At 40.5% G+C, this 20,132-nt stretch overlaps 1 protein-coding gene across 1 annotated transcript in view; it reads left to right on the top strand.

Moving 5' to 3' along the window:
* WDR44 (WD repeat domain 44) overlaps window positions 1–18,423 on the top strand; it is a 58,014-nt gene extending 39,591 nt beyond the window's left edge. The window contains exons 11-19 of the mRNA XM_044682839.1: window positions 339–403; window positions 3,345–3,458; window positions 8,095–8,217; window positions 10,259–10,450; window positions 10,548–10,649; window positions 10,860–10,975; window positions 12,415–12,542; window positions 13,097–13,231; window positions 18,033–18,423. Coding sequence (XP_044538774.1) covers window positions 339–403; window positions 3,345–3,458; window positions 8,095–8,217; window positions 10,259–10,450; window positions 10,548–10,649; window positions 10,860–10,975; window positions 12,415–12,542; window positions 13,097–13,231; window positions 18,033–18,127 — 1,070 coding nt within the window. The 3' untranslated portion in view covers window positions 18,128–18,423. The remainder of the gene's footprint in view (window positions 1–338; window positions 404–3,344; window positions 3,459–8,094; window positions 8,218–10,258; window positions 10,451–10,547; window positions 10,650–10,859; window positions 10,976–12,414; window positions 12,543–13,096; window positions 13,232–18,032) is intronic.
* Window positions 18,424–20,132: the final 1,709 nt, after the last annotated feature.

The raw sequence follows: 20,132 nt of genomic DNA, 5'->3' as shown, positions 1-20,132 counted from the left end.
CCAGGAATAGAAGCCTGCTGGTCTCTTAGAGCTCAGTCTAATTGGTTTTTTTTATGTATACCAGTATTCATCCCTCAGGGTTGTATGTACAATAATAATGAGGATTTACTAACCTTCCTTTACTAGGACAGCAAGTAAAGGTTAGGTTTTCATTTGTAGTGCTTAAGGGAAATTTTGATGTTTAAAAGGTTAAATCAGTCATAAGGAAAATTCCCTTGTTCTTTCAGAGAATTTATCTCCTTCCCTGATGATGCTGGGTAAATGAGGTGTTATTATACTGAATTTACAATAGTGCCCACCTGTGTGTCCTTTTCACCATTTTTCTTTGTTCTTTTTAGGCCGAGTATCCCCTTCACCTTCTCAAGAAAGTCTGAATTCATCAAAATCTGATACTGATGCAGGAGTATGTTGCCTCTCTCATTGTCACTCTTGGCTGGTTTTTGTTCTGGGGCCTTCTCTTGGTGCTCTTGGCTCCCGCCTGCATGCCTTACTTACACTGTTTTTTCTTCACTGACCTGAGTGGTATCTATTTGTGAGATCCTGGCTCCAGCCCCATCCTGCTTTGGAATCTTCCCTGAGAACTTCTCTATGCCCCTTAGTTCTAGTCTTTAATCATATATAGTCAATTCTGGGGTTTGGCCTATTACATTTAATTCATCTCTGCATTTGATGCTGTCTCGTACAGTAATACATTGCTGCCCATTTGTCCCTTTTTTCAAAAATACCTTTGTTTTCTCATTTGTTGGATAACTGAGTGATGTGAACCCTGTTCACACAACTGACTCTATACAATGTCATTTCTAGAGATGATAATGAGCCACTTTAGGTCTATGATGAACCCAAAAGGGTAGTGGAAACTAACCTCTTGTCAGTCTACTTTATGGTATGGACTCCAAGAACATAGCCACAAAAAAACCAGCAGTTTTCTCTAGTAGCTCATGCTCTCTGCTCATTTCATGAATGCTCATCTTTTTTCCTTATCTAGACTCTAAGTCCCTTATGAGCAACAATGATGACCAAGACCTCTTGTATTCCCCACTGGGCATGCTGTAGATGTTTGGGCATTCGGCTGTTGTTTGAATAGCCCCAGGGTCTACAGCCTGGTTGACTATGGCCAGTTGACTATTGTCACAGCCCCTTTCTCCATAGTCCACTGGTTTTTTATGCGGTAAGCATAAATGTGATGCCATGTGATAATTTGCCGAGCTCACCATTTGTTGTTTTGATTTTTTTCTGGCCATAATAGTAATACCTTATATTTTCAATCTAATATAACCCTTTAGAATTCCTGTAAGGTAGAATAGCTTGTAACTGGCCCCGTATCAGAGAGGGGAATACTGGTGCTTAAGCCAAGTGACTTTCCCAAGTCTACTCATTTAGATAGAGCTACATCTTAGGTGTCCTGATTTTTACTGGCATGTTGCTCCACTAATCCATGCTATTCCTTCCTATAAACAGCAAAAAGGATTTCAGTTCATTCCAGCTAACTTATTAAAATCTTACTATGTGCTAGGCACTTTTAAGAAACAAATGTTTACTTGAGACAGGTCCCTGCCCCTACGGAACGTAGAGATGGGGAATGGGCTAGGATACAAGCACAGGACGTTCCATGAAAAGTGCATTCGAGTGGTACGAAAGAAAATACTTTGGACAGTCTGCAGGGGGACTAAACAGGGAAAGGAGAGGCAGGGAGGACATCGTGAGCATAGGGAGTAGTGGGAACCAAGACATGCAGGCAGGAAAAGTACAGACTAAGTTGAAAGCAGTCCAGTTTGGCCAGAGTACTGACTATGTAGAGCAGTGGTTCCCAGACTTTTTTGGCCTACCGCCCCCTTTCCAGAAAAAATATTACTTAGCGCCCCCTGTCACATGCTATCACCACCCCCTTACAGTTATTCGCCACCCCCAAATGCACCTGTGGATTGCGACAGCACCCACCAGGGGGCAGTGGCGCCCACTTTGGGAATCACTGACGTAGAGTCTGACATGCTAAGCAATGGAGTTGCTTGGTAAGCAACAGTAAACCCATGAACATTTTTGAGCAGAAGCATGGCACCTAAACCTCTATATGTGAAGTCAGTCATTCTGGTTGAGTTTGGATGGATGGATTGGAGGAAGGAGAGAGTTGCACTGGGAGATCCTTCTTAGGGGGCTCATCTAGACCACTAGAGGGCCTGAAATAGGGTTGGACCAAATGGAGCAGAGAGTAAGGGATGGATCTGACAGAAGAGGTGAGATTGACAGCCTTTGATAAAAGATGATGGGAGGGAAGAGACCAGCCTAACTCTAAGGTGTTTCTGATAAGGAAGAATGAAGGAGAACTCCAGAGAGCAGAGAGCAGTCCTAAGGTATTGCCCCTTTAGGGTATAAGATAAGGAGCTGCCATTTGGACAGGTGATGGTAGTTACCAGCAGACCATTCTGGTGGGCTTCTTTCCTACAGCAGGCAGTTAGGGGAGGAGAGAGAGGGGGGGAGAAGGAGAAGAAGAAGAGAAAGAGATGCAATTTTTTTCTGTTTTTTAAAAAATATATAGAATGCTAAGTTATGATGTAGAACAGAGGTTCTTAACAGGGGTCTGTGAACTTGTTTGTTTTTAATGTTTTAATAACTATTTCAGTATAATTGGTGTCCTTTGGAATCCTATGTATTTCATTTTATGCATTTCACAACATGATTCTGAGAAGGAAAGAGCCCATAGGCTGCATTAGACTGCCAAAGTGGGGAGTGGTATGGTCCATGGCTCTCAAAAGGTCCAGAACTCTTGATATAGAATTTTATAAATGATCAAATATTTCTAAGAAATCATAAAGGTTTATATGCCTGTAATAATGGTGCTATGCATATATTTTTGGAATTTGAACATATCTTCATGATCCTTGACATGCAGGTTAGTAAACGTTTGTGTGTGTGGAGGGTACATATACATACATAAATACACCAGTATGGTATGCTTTTAGAGAATAGTTGCTGTTTACATAGAACAATAGACTACCTTTCTTGCATAAATCTCTATTTGATGTGCTTAACCAGCATTAGGTAACTGAAAGCCAACCCTTGACTAAGCTTTGGGGTAGGACTGAAGACAAGATAATACTTCGCATAAGAGGGCAGAGGTGGAGTTGGTCTGTTAGGGCCACAAAATAGAAAGAAGTAACCAGGAAGGAGATTTCATACAAAGGTGTGCTTACCCCCAGTGTCCCAGCCAAAGGAGATAGGGGAAGAGACAGCAGGCAGCAGGGCTTGGGGACTGACATCTCCTAGAGTTATATGAGTGAGGGCTTGACATCTGTCTGTTTGATGTAAAAAGTTGTAAAATTTCCTTCTTGCTTTGTCTTCCTAAAAAGGTATCCAGTGGCGCTGAGGAGGACACCGATGATAAGAATGCTCCATTCCGGCAGCGACCCTTTTGCAAATACAAAGGACACACAGCAGACCTTCTAGATCTTTCCTGGTCTAAAGTAAGAAAAGCTGATTTTGGCTACACAACATTGCTCCTATCATTTGGATTTTCATTAGCCTGACTATTTAAAAGAACAAAATGTATATTTATTGGTTTGTGGTGGATGTTTATACTTTTACTATTTGTGGTTTGCTACAAAGAAAACACAAGCAAAAGCTTTAGACTCTTAAGTTACTTTGGTCTTCCAACAAATTGGCTTCTAGCTCTGCCTAAATAACTTACCTTTTTTTTTTTAAACTCTTGTACTTCGGTGTATTGTCTCATAGGTGGAAGATTGTTAAGGGTGGGCAATGGGGGTCAAGTGACTTGCCCAGGGTCACACAGCTGGGAAGTGGCTGAGGCCGGGTTTGAACCTAGGACCTCCTGACTCTAGGCCTGACTCTCACTCCACTGAGCTACCCAGCTGCCCTAACTTAGCTTTTTTAGTGAAAAAAAATGACTATAGTCTTCAGCAAAATGGATCTGGTTCCCACCAAGATAAATATCAAATCACAGCTCTGCTTTGGGGCTGATGTGCAAAGTGTCTGTCCAGGCTCACTGCTAATTCCATCCTTCAAAAGCTAGTGGAACCAATAAGAGGAACTGGGCCCAAGAGTAGAGCTTGACATGCCCTCTCAGTTAGAGAGAAGTTTTTAGAGGATATAGAGAGAGGATGGGTAGGATCTCATGGCTTAAAATGAATGCTCACATGGAAAGTCAGCCTGGGAAGGTCGGGAAACTCACAAGAATGAAATTCTAAAAACACAAAGAGAAACAATTCCATTGAGGAGGGAAAGGATTGGAAGGGAGGGCTGTGGGGAAGCAAGCAGTGAAGTCTAAGGAGATGAATACAAATGTACAGGGAACTCATTGACCGACTTAAATTGTGAGAGTAGAGAATGAATACAAAAGTTTGGTACAGTCTCATAAGAACTGTGCCAGAAGTACTAAAGCTCAGGGGGAACTGAGGCTGGTAAGGGAAGCCAAGGACAACAAAAAAGGGTTTGAGGAAAGGAGGAACACTGCTTAGTGTGGGAAAGGAAGCAGAGCTGTTCAACTCTAATTTTGTTTCTGTTTTCTCTTCTTTGGAGAATGAGCTTTACCCTGGAAAAGATAGAACAAAAGTGCTAATTAGACAGCTAATATACTCAAGAAAGTGAGGCAGTAGTAAGGAAAGGCTTAGCTGCCCTTGCGAAGTTCAGTAATGATACTGGATCATGGTGAATGGCATGGCAAATATCCTGATTTTCCAAAAAAAGGAAAAAGTTCAACCCTGCAAACTTTAGGTCAGTGATCTTGACTTAGATATCTGGCAGAATTCTAGAACAGAAATGTAGAATAACGAAAGGAATCATTAGTAAGCATCCAAAAAATGAAGCAGTGATTCCACAGAGAGACATCACCATGGCTTTCTCCTTGTTTTCTTTTCCCATGGGCTTACTAGCCTTCCTAGAGTTATCAGAGGTCTAGATTATGTAGTTTGTGCAGAGCTTTTGATAATGTTTCTCATGTTGTTCATGTCAACAAGCTGGAGAGAGATGGACTAGATGTTAGTGACTTGGTAAATCACTTACACTGATTGACTTTGGTAAAGATATTGATCATGTGCTTACCTATCAACTGTATAGATGGCACAAAGCTCGACAGCATAGCAAACACACTGCATGACAGGATCCCAAGAGATCTTATATAAGCTTGAACGTTGGGCTGAATCTAATTAGGTGAAATTCAATTCAGTTTGCATTTTTTAAAATTGACTTTATAGGTAGAAGCTAGGGAGGCGTGGCTAAATGCTGTGATTCTTCTGAAAAAGTCTTAGGTGGTTTTCTTGGCCTTGGCAACTCATTGACTAACCTGTTTGATGTGATCGCTTCATATGGAGCATTATGTTCACTTCTGGACTCCACATTTTAGGACAGTCTAGAGCCAGACACTGTCCAGAGAAGGGCAAACACACTTGTGAAGAGCCTTGAAATGAAGGAAGGAAGGAAAAAGCATTTATTAAGCTCTTACTATATGCCATCGCACTATAATACAGGAAATGCAAACACAAAAGGAGCCTACTTTCTACTGGAGACAGACCCACTTAATACATGCTAGATGATGAAGAGGAGGAAGATTCTGATGGCCAAGGAAGGGAGTTGTAGTCTAGAGAGTCATTGATCCTAAGGCCAATTGATAGACACTCTTTCTGGGAACAATGGTACTGTTGATATGGTTACTATGCCCAGGGCAAGCGGACAGGATAGGTGACAAGATGGTCTGAGGATGGAGTATTGGTGGCATGTACAATCTGTTCTGATTTAGAGCTGGCTAGAAAGAGTAGCCAAAGTGCATTTACTGACCTCACCTGTCAGAAAAGCTTGGTCCCAGAACAACTGTTCCATGAATTAATGGATCGATTCCCCTAAAGCCTGGGAGCATGGTTCCTGAAACCTAGAGTGTTGTATTTCAGGTTCCATCAGCCTGGCTCAAGAGCTGAAGGGCCAGCTGGATGAGATAATATTATATGAAGACTGGTAGAAGTAACTGGGCTGTTGGAGGTGCTTAAGAGCAGGCTTAGACGCCTACCTGACTTAATCCTCACATATTTGAAGGGAGGGAAGAACAAAGAGCACTGGGTGAAGGTTATATGTTTTTTTTTTTTTTTAATTTTTTTTAAACCCTTAACTTCTGTGTATTAACTTATAGGTGGAAGATTGGTAAGGGTAGGCAATGGGGGTCAAGTGACTTGCCCAGGGCCACACAGCTGGGAAGTGTCTGAGGCCGGATTAGAACCTAGGACCTCCTGTCTCTAGGCCTGGCTCTCAATCCACTGAGCTACCCAGCTGCCCCCTGGGTGAAGGTTATAGAGAGACCTATCTATAGATATGATAGCAGAAGCCAGGGAGAGGGCTCCCCTTCACTGAAGGTCTTCAAGTCAAGGCTAGATGAGCCTTTGCATAGTCTACTGAGAGGATTCTTTAAAAAAAAACCTTAACTTCCATCTTAGAATCAATACTGTGTATTGATTCCAAGGCTGAAGAGCACTTTAGTGCTAAGCAATGGAGATGAAATGACTTCCCCAGGGACACACAACTAAGAAGTGTCTGAGGCCAGATTTGAACCCAAGACCTCCAATCTTTTGGCCTGGCCCTCTGTCCACTAAACCATCTAGCTGTCCCAAAGAGGATTCTTATTCAGGTACAGGTACACATTGAACTCGGGAGGGAAGGCAGCGAGGATCCTGCCATTGCATCAGGTTTTCCCTGGTTCTTGACACCTCTTGTTCCAGTGCACAAATTAGTGGACCGAATGAGAGCTCTATAACTGTGATTTCAGGATTTCAAGGATTATTTTGACTACTAATATTATGATTTAATGGAGGTATGCTCTGGGCTTGAGGCATGAAGAATGTACTTGGCATTTGTTCACAGATTTCTTATCACCTGTCTGGTTTTTTGGTTTCCTTCAAGTTGCAAAGTCTGTTGAGAAATTCAAGAGTAAAAACTGACAGGTTCTTAATTGAGAAATTTCAGCTGAGGTAGCAAATCCTATCATGGATATAGTTAAAGTACCTGGCTATTTTCTAGCTCATTGTCCACATACAGTAGTTTATGACTAAGACCCATGCTGGTGGGTCTCATGACAAGCTGGCACCATTGCTCCAGGTAATTCCTACCCATCACTTCTCCTGGACTTGTTTCTGCTTGGGAGGTGTATACATCTTCCCTCCCTCCCTAGACTCCAGATTCAGAAACTGTTGATGTCTCCTAATCTGAGCATCATTTTTTGTCAGTAAATTTCCAGGAGTGCCACAGAATGGAAAGGGTTGAAAACTCAACAATGCTAATCTGTTATTTTTCAGTTTGCTTATTCCACACACATTTTTAAATGCCGTTCCTCTATCAGTCAACCAGTGCATCAATGCTATGCTAGGCTTTTTTGAAAATGTTTACTAAATTGGAAAAATGAGGTCTGGAATTTGATGATAGATTCAAGCAAGATCATAAGATGATTGCTGTTCTACCAAATCCATGTGAATTAATGACCTGTTTATCTGTAGGCATTCATTATATTTATAAGAATCCATATTTGTTACCTTTGAGAGGCAGCATGGCACAGTGAATGGAGGCTGGCTGGCCTTGGAATCATAAGTCCAGGCCTCAAGTCCCACCTACCCATCCTGGCTGTGTGATCCTGGGCAAGTCACTTTATCTACCTCTCCCTAGGGCCCCTGGCAACTCCACAAGACGGGCAGCTGCAGCAGAGGTTCTGACCTGCATTGATAGCGCAGGTTTCCTCACTGGGATTTTCCTCTACCACAATATGGTCCAGGTCAAAAAGTCCTCTCGTTACTGAGAGAGAGAGGGTCTTTTGGTGACCACTTAGTTGATGGGTCAAATTAGAGGAAAAAATCATAACTCTTGATTTTTTGAAAAGTCACTCTTAAGAAAAATAGAAGGTACAAGGGAGCTAGAAACCTTGCTTCTGTTTTTAGACAGGCATTCATATACTCTGTCCTGGTAACCCCAGAATATGTGCCAGAAGAACCCTGCCCTCATTTCACTTTCTATACACCCATAATCTTTTGTTGATAGCACCTCAAAGTACCTTTTATTAGGTGTGTAATTGATCATCAGAGCACTAAATCAACTACTGGGTTCTCTCCACAGAACTACTTCTTGCTTTCTTCTTCCATGGATAAAACCGTCAGGTTATGGCACATTTCCAGAAGAGAATGCCTCTGCTGTTTTCAACATATAGATTTTGTCACCGCTATTGCATTTCACCCAAGAGTAAGTGTGGGTTTACCTTATTCTCTGCTCTGGAAAGAAGGAACAGAATTGTCGAAGGCACTAACATGAAAAAAGGACTTCTCAAGTGAAAAGCAACAGGATAGGGATGGACAAGGGTCTGCCCTCTCTTAAGGATGGGAGTATAAGATTTTTTTCTGCTTTATTTGCTTTTTTGAGCACAGTTAACCTAAAAGTAGTCCATAAATGTAACGCAACAAAATACTTCACCTTTCTATTATATGAGTTATAGGAGAAAGATATGGGGCCAAGTTTGATGGCAGGGGAGGAGGAGGAAGGGGATAAAGAAGAGCAAGGCCTTCCCACAGAAAATATCAGCATTTCTACATATTACCAACAAAATATAGCAGGAAAAGATGGCAAGAGACATTCTATTTAAAATCACTGCAAACAATAGGAAATACTTAGGAGTTTACCTGTCAAGACAAACCCAAGGATTATATGAATACAGTTACAAATCACTCTCCACACAGATACAGATCTAAACAATTGGAAAAATCATAATTGATCATGGGTAGGCTGAGACAATATAACAAAAATGACAAGTTAATTTATGTATTTTAGTACCATACCAATCAAACAGCCCAAAAATTGTTATAGAGCTAGAAAAACTTATAACAAAATTCAACTGGAAGAGCAAAAGGTCAAGAATATCAGGAGAATCAATGGGGAAAAAAAAGTTGGTTTAGCAGGACCTGATCTTTAGACTATATTACAAAGTGGTAATGACGAAAACCATCTGGTACTAGCTAAGAAATAAAGTGATTGATCAGTAGAATAGATTAAGTGCATAATACATCATAAATGACCACAGCAGTTTAGTGTTTGATAAACCTAAAGAAGCAAGATTTTTAGGGTAAAAACTCAATTCTTGACAAAAATTGCTGGGAAAATTAGAAAGCAGTTGTGAAGAAATGAGGCATAGACTAACGTTTCACACCGTATGCCAAGATCATGTCCAAAAGGATAAATGATGTAGATACAAAGGGAGATATAAATATATTAAGTAAACTGAGAAAAAAAATTACAGCAAGTTTCTATGATAAAGACCTCATTTCTCAAGTATTTGGGAACTGAATCAAATTTATAAAAATATGACTCATTCAGGAAATTTGGGTCAAGTGGAGACGAGTTGGGTTCTAGTTGACATTTTCTTAAGTTCCTTTGTCCATTAAAGTGAACCAGGTATCTACAAGAATTGTCGGAGCTAGCTAAGGGAATTTACAATCATCTTATTTTTCAAGATAGAAAATCTCAAGACTATGGTAGGCAAGTTTTACTATAAACTCTTCTATGGGTAGAACAGAACTTGGTCTGTAGTCTAAAGAACATTGGAATTGAAATCCAAAGGCCTGCATTCAAACCATCCTTACCTGTAAATTGACATAGTTGGGCCTGATCCATTAGGTCCCTTCTATTTTTGATGATTAATAAAATGAACTTCCCTCTTTGAGATGAGTTTTATGAGCAAGTAAGTCTTCAACAAAGTGTATGTACAATAAAATGTATGGTTCCCTTTTTGTTGGTCCGGTTGTTTAAGCTTTATTTTTTCCCCTACCAAAGATTATCATAGGATCATAGATTTAGAGCCAGAAGGGATTTTAAAAGATCATTAAATCCAACCATCTTCATTTTCATTATGTTTTTTAATCAGCTCATCTGCCTTCTCTCCCTCCCACCTCCCTCAGCCCCAGTTTTGAAAGCACAAAAAACAAACTCCTCATTACAAGCACGTGTAATCATACAAAACAAATTCACCCATTACTCTGGCCAAAGAAAAATATATCTCCATCTGTATGATGAGGCTATCACCTCTCTGGCCAGAAGTGGGCAGCCTGTTTCATAATTGACACCTAGGGAAAACTGAGGCTCAGAGAAGCTAGATCAGTTGCCCATAGTCAGATAGCTCAGATCTTCTTTTTCTGAGTCTTTCCATTTGCTCTACACTACTTCTCACTCAATTAGAGAGAATATTTGTCTAAGTTGGGTACTTGCTGAAGAAAAAAGTTTGTTTCTTCTTTAGGATGACCGTTATTTTCTAAGTGGATCCTTGGATGGAAAACTCCGACTGTGGAATATTCCTGACAAAAAAGTGGCATTGTGGAATGAGGTAGATGGTCAAACCAAGCTGATCACGGCTGCCAATTTCTGTCAGAATGGCAAATATGCGGTCATTGGCACGTACGATGGCCGTTGTATCTTCTATGACACTGAGGTCAGTGCTTTGCTGGTGTTGTGGGAAATTAAAATATTCTGGCTTTTATGTTAAAAATTGGTTGAAATTAACAGAGATACTCAAAATCTCTCTTTAGCATTTGAAATACCATACGCAAATACATGTACGATCTACCAGAGGACGCAACAGAGTTGGAAGAAAAATTACTGGCATTGAACCTTTACCTGGAGAAAATAAGGTATTGTATTCTTGTGTTCTGAATGTGTGAACACAGTCTTGGCCATTCTATCAAAGGCTTTAGTAGAAAGTCTCTTCCTTTTCTTCTGTTGAAGAATGGGATGCAGGTATTCAGTTGGGCTTCTATTCTTTGGTTATCATCTCCCCTACCCTGCCCTCCCTGCCCCCTGTTAATATTTTAATCTAACTTTTATTTTAATATGTTTTTTAGATACTGGTGACCTCAAATGACTCCCGAATTAGACTATATGACCTTAGAGATTTGTCATTGTCTATGAAATACAAAGGTTATGTCAACAGCAGCAGCCAAATCAAAGCAAGTTTCAGGTAAACTGGTGATGGGAAATACCTAGAAGGGGCCAGATCATCCCCTCTCTCTTAGACATAAGGTATTTTTGATGTTTCTAAACATTTTCACATCATTGTCCTCATTCTATCCTCCCCACATCCAATGGTAGGTAGGCAAAGAACTATCCCCATTTTACAGAGAGTGCAAACTGAGGTCCAGAAAAGGTTGGCTTTGCCCTAAATTATACTGATTGCTCTTGAAAGTATTGAGGAACCAATCCATGTTCTTTCCTACAAGCTCAGGCTCTGCACTTGATGTGTGTACATGAAGCCTATTGGTGAGAAAAGGCCTACAGACTTGAAAGCAGATGGCCCCCAGAAATGTGCCTTTTAGTTCTGCACAACTTCTCTGCACAGCCTCAGGCCAGTCATTGGGCCTATGGGCACCAAACTGCCCATGCTTTGGCTGTGGATTGGATGAGCTCTGATAAACAGAAGGGACTTCCTCTCAGTGGAGGCCTTGGTTGCTTTGCATCCTGAAACACTTCAGCTGTATGACTGACTATGTAGGACTGAGTATATGACTGACTCAGCTTCAGGTTCCTCCTCTATAAGAGGAAGATGATGTGCACCTAGAGAGTGCCCACTTCCCTGAGTGATGCTTATTCAGATAGAAATGATGTTTCTTAATCTGAAAAACCTGAGGCTGAAAGTGGCATCAGGCCTTATTAACAACATAACTCCAGGTACAATGTGTCTGTTGGAGTTCACCCTTCAGACAAGGTAGGCCAGGGGAGAGACAATATGGCGTAGGGGCTAACTCCCCAGAGTTGTAGTCAGGAGGACCTAGGTTCACATATGCCTTAATATATATACCTATTATATTATTATATTATATTCACATATACCTAGTAGCTATGTGACCCTAGGCAAGTCATTTGTCCTCTCTGTGCCTCAATTCCCTCATCTGCAAAGTGGGGGAAGTAGGTTGGACTCAGTGACCTAGAGCTCCCTTCAGGCTCTAAATCTATAAAATGCCATAAAGATGGAAGGCCAATCTTTGAGTCAGTAAGACTTGTGTTCAAGTCTTCTATACTAGCTATGGCCCTATAAATATATATTAGCAGCATGACCATGGACAAGTCATTTAGACTCTTTCAGAGTTTCTGATAATTCTTGAAGACTATAAATGAGAAAAATTGCCACTCCCTACATGGTGAAGGAAGTTTCCATACCAAGATTTGCCTATTTGGATAAAATCCCAAGTCTGGGCCTGTTTATAGTAAAGGTGGTTTCTCTGAAAATAAAGGCACTTCCTCATAACATCTGGCCAAAGGAAAACTTTAGAATCAGACTGGATGTCCCCAAAGTCAAGCACTAAGACTTTGGGGACAGCCTGTATTTCTTCCTTTTCCAGTTCTGTCTTTAAAAAGTCCTATTGCTAGATACTAAATGTTTGTTCATTTTTTTTTATTTAGCCATGATTTTACATACATTGTTAGTGGCTCAGAAGATAAGTATGTTTATATTTGGAGTACATACCATGATCTAAGCAAGTTTACTTCAGTCAGAAGAGATCGCAATGATTTCTGGGAAGGAATTAAAGGTAAAATCCTGCTTCTGTGTTTTCTAAGAGAACACTAAGCTGAATTCTAGTAGGTCTTAGTTTTGAGTTCCCCTAATGTTATTTCAGATTATAAGTCAATGTATTTAGACTTTGTTGTATCAGTCTCAGTTTGAAATATCAAAGTGAGCCTGGCCTAGAAACAAGAGGTCCCACGTTCAAATTTGGCCTCAGACACTTCCTAGCTATGTGACCTTGGGCAAGTCACTTAACACTCATTGCCTAGCCTTTACCACTCTTCTGCCTTGGAACCAATATACTGTATTGATTCTAAGATGGAATGCGAGAGTTAAAAAAAAAAGAAATATTAAAGTGGAAAGACAAAAGACAAAAATGTTTGAGTTCATTAAAATTTGAGAGCATTAGAATATCTGCAATTTTTCAGGAGTTACTTTTGAGAATTTTTATGGCATACTTTTTAGAATTCATCCTGATGCTAATTTTGAAGGATGCTTTAGCAAAAATGTTGTATGTTATACAAAAACCATAACATCTGTTGTTTCAAAGTGTTTCTGAAATGCATTTCTTTCCTCTAGCACATAATGCTGTTGTTACATCAGCAATCTTTGCTCCAAACCCAAGTTTGATGTTATCTTTGGAAGGGACAACTGAGAAGGCCGAAGCTACTGATAAAGACAGTGATTCGCAAGTATCAGACACCATACCTTCCGGTAGGTGCTTCTATTGAATTTGTCCTGAGAAGTTGGTTTCCTTCCCTATTTAATCACCCCATCTAGCTAAGGGTAGACCAGAGTAGAGCTGGATGTTGATAAAGAATATGTCCTCTGCTTGTTGAATTTTTTCCCATATCCTGAAAGGTTTGCTGTGAATTCACCAAGCCCTAAATACTTCCTTAGCATGTCTCCATCCTCTCAGATTTACATTTCTCAGAAATCCACTTTTAATTCAATTCAGGAAGCATCATTTAAGCATTTAGTCTTTGCCAGACCCTGGGCCAGGGGCTCAGGGTCCAAAGACAAAAAGAAAACAGAATCTGTCTTGAAGGATTTACTTTTCCTTAGGAGAAAGAATAGGTACATAGATTGTCAGAGTCAAAACAATAATAATACCTGTAATATAATTACTAATGTAGGATTTAAATTAATATCCAACACTCCAAGAATTATATTTTATAAAGTTTAGTAATAATCACTTAAAGTAGAAGGAATAAAAGGAAAATAGAAGTAAAAAAACCCTAATTATCTAACAAAATTAAAACCATGTGGGTAAGTTCTCCTGACACTCACCTAATGCCACCTCTACCAAACCGATCAGATCAAGAGAGCGTGAGAGGCGGGGCTATACAAAATTTATAGCCTCCCTACGTCAGCACATAGGGTAAAAGATTCTAATTACACACTAATATAGTACAGAGTGAATACAAAATAACCTTGAGAGGCAGTGGGGAAAACACTAAAAACTGGGCTATTGGGAGGGCCTCTTATTAGGAGGTCCATTCTTGAGCTTGGCTATGAAGGGAGAATCTGAAGAATGGGGGCTAACCTTGGCAAAGGTCCAGAAGCTTAGAGATGCCTAACCCAGAACCTAGAATATGTAAGGGAGAGCTAGATTGGAAAAAGCTTTCAATTTCAGAGAGCCTGTCCTTTATCCTGCAGGCCATAGGGAACTACTGGAGCTTCTTGAGCAGGAGAGTAACATTCTCAATCTGTGCTTTAGCAAGACCCATTGGGCAGCTCCAAGTGGGATGGTTTGGAAAGGGGATGAGACTAGAGATAGGGAGACCAGGAATTAGGGTATTGGTGTAGTCCAGGCTAGAATAGTTGAGAACCCAAGAGGAGGTGACTGAGTGAAAAGAAAGGGATTATTTTTCAGTGATGTTTTGAAGATATCATTGACAAGATTTGGCAAGTGATTGGATATGGGTTAATAAGTGGGTAGAGTCCTGGGTGACTCAGAGTCAGCAAACATGGCTGATTGAAAGGATTGTGGTACCCTTCACTCAAATTGGCAAGTTTGAAAGAACAGTGGATTTGAAAGGGAAGATCATTTTCTTTTTGAACATGTTGAGGTAGAATTGCCCATGGGATTGGTGGGAAGGGAGTATAGAGAGGAGGGCCCAAGACAGAATCTTGAAGTGTATCCCTACATTGAGGGTGGTGGTTAGAGCACAAAGGACAGTTCAGCCAAGGAGACTGACAAGGAAAAACCAGATAGGTAAGAGGAGAATCAGGAGAGAGAAGTGTCCAAAAAAGACGAGAAAGGCTGGGAGGACAGTGGGAAGTGTAAGAAATAAAATTAATGTAGTTTTGAAAGAGTCCTAAATGTCCACAGGAAGTTTAGATCAGGGACCTCAAAATTAGTTCAAGGACACACAAATTTCCAATATCACATTCCCCCCTGAAGAGCATGAGGGAGACTGGTCTCCCCGAAAGCTCTTGTAAACATAACTAACTTATAAATTACAGAAATTTGGGAATAAAAGAAAAGAGGACAAAACAATGAACCAATGATTGCAGGTATTCAGCAGGGTTAAACACCACACAGAAGTCTAGGGGGAAGGACTGAGTAAAGACTGCTCCATTTGGTAATTCAGAGATTATCAGGAACTTGGGGAAGACAGTTCAGGTGAATGGCCGAGTTGGAAGCCAGACTACAAGGAGTTGAGGGGTGTGTGTGAGTGAAGACTGGGAGCTCAGATAGTTTCTTCTAGGAGCTGAGCTGCAAAAGGGAGATATCTGACTATCTCTCAAGGGTAGCATCTAGTGAAGGTTCTTTTCTCTGAGAGAGAGGAGACTTGTTGGGCCTTTGTCTCTCGCCTCCATGGTTTTGCATAAGCTATGTATGCCCCATGCCTAAAATATACTTTCAAACCTTATCTCTTTTTCTTAGAATTCTAGGCTCAGTTCAGCTGCTCATTCCGCCTGAAGTCTTGCCTACTCTCTACTCCTAGTTGTTAGTGTTCTCTCTCTCAGGTAGCCTGGTATTTATTTGCTTACTGTATTTTCCTCTCTCCCTACTAAAATTTGAACTTCTCGAGGGCAGGGACAGTTTCATTTTCAAAATCTTTGTAGTCTTAGCACAGTGTTTTTATACATAGGTGCTTAATACCTGTTGAATTCTATCCTCATTCAGTAATTTATAGATTTCTTGTTTCCTGAGAATTTTCAACTTTCCTTTCCAGTGTTATCTCCATTGTCAGTAATTGCACTCTAGCAGAAGTCACTATCAGCTTAGCCTCTGTCAGTATGATCAATCACTTCAGATTAATAGAATTAATTCTTGAGGTTTTCCTTGATTCATATTTAGATAAACACTCTCAACTTCATTTCTTCCCTGATTCCATCTCAGCTGATCTCAAGTAGTCATCATTCATTTTCATCTCCTATGCATTTTTACGTGCCATGGTTTTCTTTGGTATGAATCAGGGAAGAGCCTTTATATTTGTTAATAGAGTATGGAGAAAGCCCCCTAATGTCCACTGTTCGTTATCTGAGCTGGCCAACTTTTCTTGATATTCTATATTCATTAAATCATTCAGTGGAAAGTTTGGAAGGACCTTGGAGATGACCTCATCTCCAGGGCTCCTTCTCATTTTTGTGTATCTCAAACCTTGGGTAGTCAGACTGGTGCAGGAGCATGTGCACTTACCTACCCTTGCTCAGAATCCAGTTCGTTGCCTACATTCCTAATTGAAGGAAATGCTACATTTAAGTTAGAGTTTAGTGAAAATAAATACATAATTTCTTTTCCCATCCATGTTCATAGACTGACCCAAAATCTTTACTTGAACCTGAGATTACAATTCCCTGAGAAAGTAGTAAGTGGCAGAGCCAGGATTCAGCCTGAGGCCTGACTCTACATTCAGTACTTCCCAAGGTACTAGGAATGTTCTGGTCTCTTTAAAAGAGGTTGAACTTTTCTAAGATTACTGGATTTTCTTTTTTGGTCCTTGGCAGCCAACTAGAGGCAATTGACTGATCCCCTAGGTATGATAGCATGAAAGGTTCCATCTGATTTCCTTCTTTCCTTTCTACTCTTGGCAGTCCACATTCTAGAAGGAAAAGTGAAACTTCAGTGTGGCTTTAGTTTGTTGGATCCTTGCTCTTCCTTTTTCCTTCTTTCCCTTTTCATATCTCCCAAAGATCTTTGCTGCCATTGCCCTTCATTCCAGAGATCCATGGCCAAAAGAAAGGGAAAGGACATTTTCAGATGGCTTAGGTCATGTCTGTGATAGAGCTGACCAAAAAGGGCTCACTTGTGTCCTATTCAATCCACTGGAATAAGTCAGCTTCTTCATGAATGATTGGTCTCCCTCCATGAATTGTAAGCATTCTTGAGTCTGTGAGCCAATGTGCAGACAAACTGATGTGTGAGCAGATATACCACCTGGCTGCATTGCAGTCACTTCATTGTCCCTCATGGTGTCCTGCATTGGATAGTCCCTCCACTTTCAGTATAGACAAGTAGAACCCAGAAGCTAAAGTTAAATTTGGCTGTGAGACCCAACCGTGCCACCCCAGTGTCTCTCAGGGCTGAGAAATCCTCTAGCTTCCTGCCATTTTTTGAAACACTGAACTGTGGTTGGCTCTAGCAGATTCTAGAGTACATACTCTTAAGGCAGTGATTCCCAAAGTGGGAGCCACCGCCCCCTGGTGGGTGCTGCAGCGATCCAGGGGGGCAGTGATGGCCACACGTGCATTTATCTTTCCTATTAATTGCTATTAAAATTTAAAAAAAAATTAATTTCCAGGGGGCTAAGTAATATTTTTTCTGGAAAGAGGGCGGGAGGCCAAAAAAGTTTGGGAACCACTGATCTAAGAGGAGCAGTGGGGATGGGGAGACACAGAGAGAGGGAGGGAGAGACAGACAGATAGATAAGATAGATAAGATAGATACATAGATACATAGATAGATACACACACACAGAAGGAGTTCTAGATTATGCATGTATGTGTACATGTATTAATAGCCTAGATTTTCTAAGGCATTCCTAATTTCAAGAAAAGCAAGTGCCCTTTCAAACAAGTCTCTATAAAAGGCCAATGACCTTTGTCTTATTCTGGGCTCTAAATTTTGTTTTAGAAACTGGTTACTGTGGCAAGATCCAACTTGTCTCAGCAATTTTTTGAAAACCGACTAACATAAAGCTCAGTAAAGGTGATCCCAGCCTGAATAGGCTATTAGGGGATTTTTAGCTTGGGGTCCATGGGTAGACTTCAGAGGATCTGCCACATTGTTCCTTTTTTATTTCAGTAACTCTATTTCACTAGCTTTGGTTTTCTTTGTAGACCTTTATATTTTAGGCATTCTCAAAACATTCTGAGAAAAGGGGTTCATAGACTTCCCTAGACTATGGTCTCAGGAGTCCAGGACACCAGAAAAGGTCAAGAAAGGCATATGCCAGGCCACAAGGGGAAAGGAAGAGAAGGCTGGGGAATGAGGTACCTCTTAAGACTTAAGGTTTTCAGTTTCTTTACTGTTCACTACCACATTTTCTTTTATACCTTTCAGGTGCCCTGAAGACAGACCACACTGAAGTTCTTCTGTCCGCTGATTTCACTGGAGCAATCAAAGTGTTTATTAACAAAAAGAAATATGTAGTTTGACTTGTGAGGAAGCAATTAAAAATAAACAGAGATGAGTGAGTTTCTGTAGGCGTCCTAAGTTAAAACCATTGGACTAGTGTTGCAGGCTAACATTGTTTTTAAGCTGCTCAGATATCATATATTTTGGGAGGCATCATCAATGAGCTAGTGACCGGACCCCATAGAATAGAAAGGGTATGTATATACCTGCAAGAAAGAGAATTGCCTAATGACAGGCCTGACATTTTTTAAATGATTGTGGTTTTGCTCTATAGTTGTCAACATGCAAAGGTTTCTGCATGAAATATATTCATCTCTGAATCTCCTGTGTGTGCCTTTTTTTGGTTACATGCCCTGAATTTAATAGCTCAATTCTTCTGAGGCTCTTTTGGCCTTTCAAAGAGAGGAAAATGGTTTTGGTTTAGAGTTCCAAAAAAACTTCTCTTTTGCACAGAATTCTTTTTTTTTCCTTAAAGGTAGTACCTTTGAACTCTGGGAGTGACATGGACAAGGTGATACAGATTTCCAGTAGGTCAACAACTATGTGTAAATGTTTTTATATATTTCTCAATTTGAGGATAAATTGTTTTGTGGCCCAACTTCTTGTGGATTTTAGGAGTTTCTTTGTATGTGTATATAGAAATAGCATTTTTTTTGCACACTGGAGCACAATGTTTCTATGTAAAGAACTCTTCATTCCTTATTTCGTGGTCACTAGGTTCTATGAGAGCTCACTTTTAAAAAAAATTTAAGCTGCACTCATTAGAAATTCTTTTCTACAGCAATGTAAAAATGAACTGTTTACATTTTTTAAGGCATTGGAGCTTTCCAAAATGAAGCTGGTTTGGTTTCAGTTGCTGAATTTGAATGACTTTGTAAATATTGCTCTACTGTACCAATGAAATAACATCGGGGCAGCTGAACCCCAAGCATGTTGTTGATGGTTAGCTGATGTCTCAAAAAGTAAAAATGTATCATTAAAAGTTGGTCCCCAACATTTGGTAAATGTCATTTTGTTTTCAAATGACTCAAGTTTCTCATAGCAGGCCTAACAGAAAGAGCACTGACTTTAGGACTGCAACACCTGGCTTCTTAGAGCCAAATTTGTTCCTAAACTAACTGGATGACCAGAGGCAAGGCCCTTGCCTACTCAGTTCCAGTTTTTCTTTATCTGAAAATGAGGGGATTGGACTAAGTTATCTTGAAGACCCCTTCTCTCTGTATAGTTCTCGGACTATCACTTTAATCCATAGTTGAATTTGTTGTGGTAAGTAGAGTTTATTTACCAAGGACCAGAATACACAGAACTGGACACTGGGACATTATTATACAGGAAGGGTACATAGTTGAAATGACTACTTGATACAAGATCTTCATATAGTGTTATTGTTTGGTTTTTCTTGGCAAAGATACTGAAGTGGTTTGCCTTTTCCTTCTCCAGCTCATTTTACAGACAAGAAACTGAGGCCAGCAGGGTTTAAGTAACTTGCCCAGGGTCACACAGCTGCTAGTAAGTATCTGAACTCAAGTCTTCCTGACTCCAAGGCCGAGTGCTCCATCCATTACAGTGCCACCTAGCTGCCACATCTGCCTTCAGTCTATAAAGTCGGAGAGGCCTCAGGAGCAATAGATGACTCAGCTAATAAGCCTGGCTGTACAATGGAGTGCTGTGAATTGCCAGATTTCCCCTCTGATATTTAACACAGAACTTGACCCTGCTTACCTCTTTCTGTCAACTGTGGCTTCTTCATTGTTCTGAGCCTTTTAGGCTCATCTGACTCTGGTAATCTAGCTTTTAGCCAGCTTCTTCTTTCTTCATTTCTTTGACTTTGGGGATAGCTTGGCCTTCCCAGCCTTTGGCTTGTGACTTGTGGGCTGTTGCTCTGCTGTTGCCTGGGAGCTCGAGGGTTTCTGGTGTAAATATTTCCTGAAAGACTTAGTGGCTAATTTGAAAGAAAAGATAGTTAACATCAGGGGAAATACTTGGGGTATTAATAGTGCCTGGTCCCTGTAGGTTAGCTGTCTT

This window comes from Gracilinanus agilis, chromosome X, assembly GCF_016433145.1.
Source record: "Gracilinanus agilis isolate LMUSP501 chromosome X, AgileGrace, whole genome shotgun sequence".
NCBI classification, from domain to species: domain Eukaryota; kingdom Metazoa; phylum Chordata; class Mammalia; order Didelphimorphia; family Didelphidae; genus Gracilinanus; species Gracilinanus agilis.
This window is presented reverse-complemented; position numbering and strand designations above follow the sequence as displayed.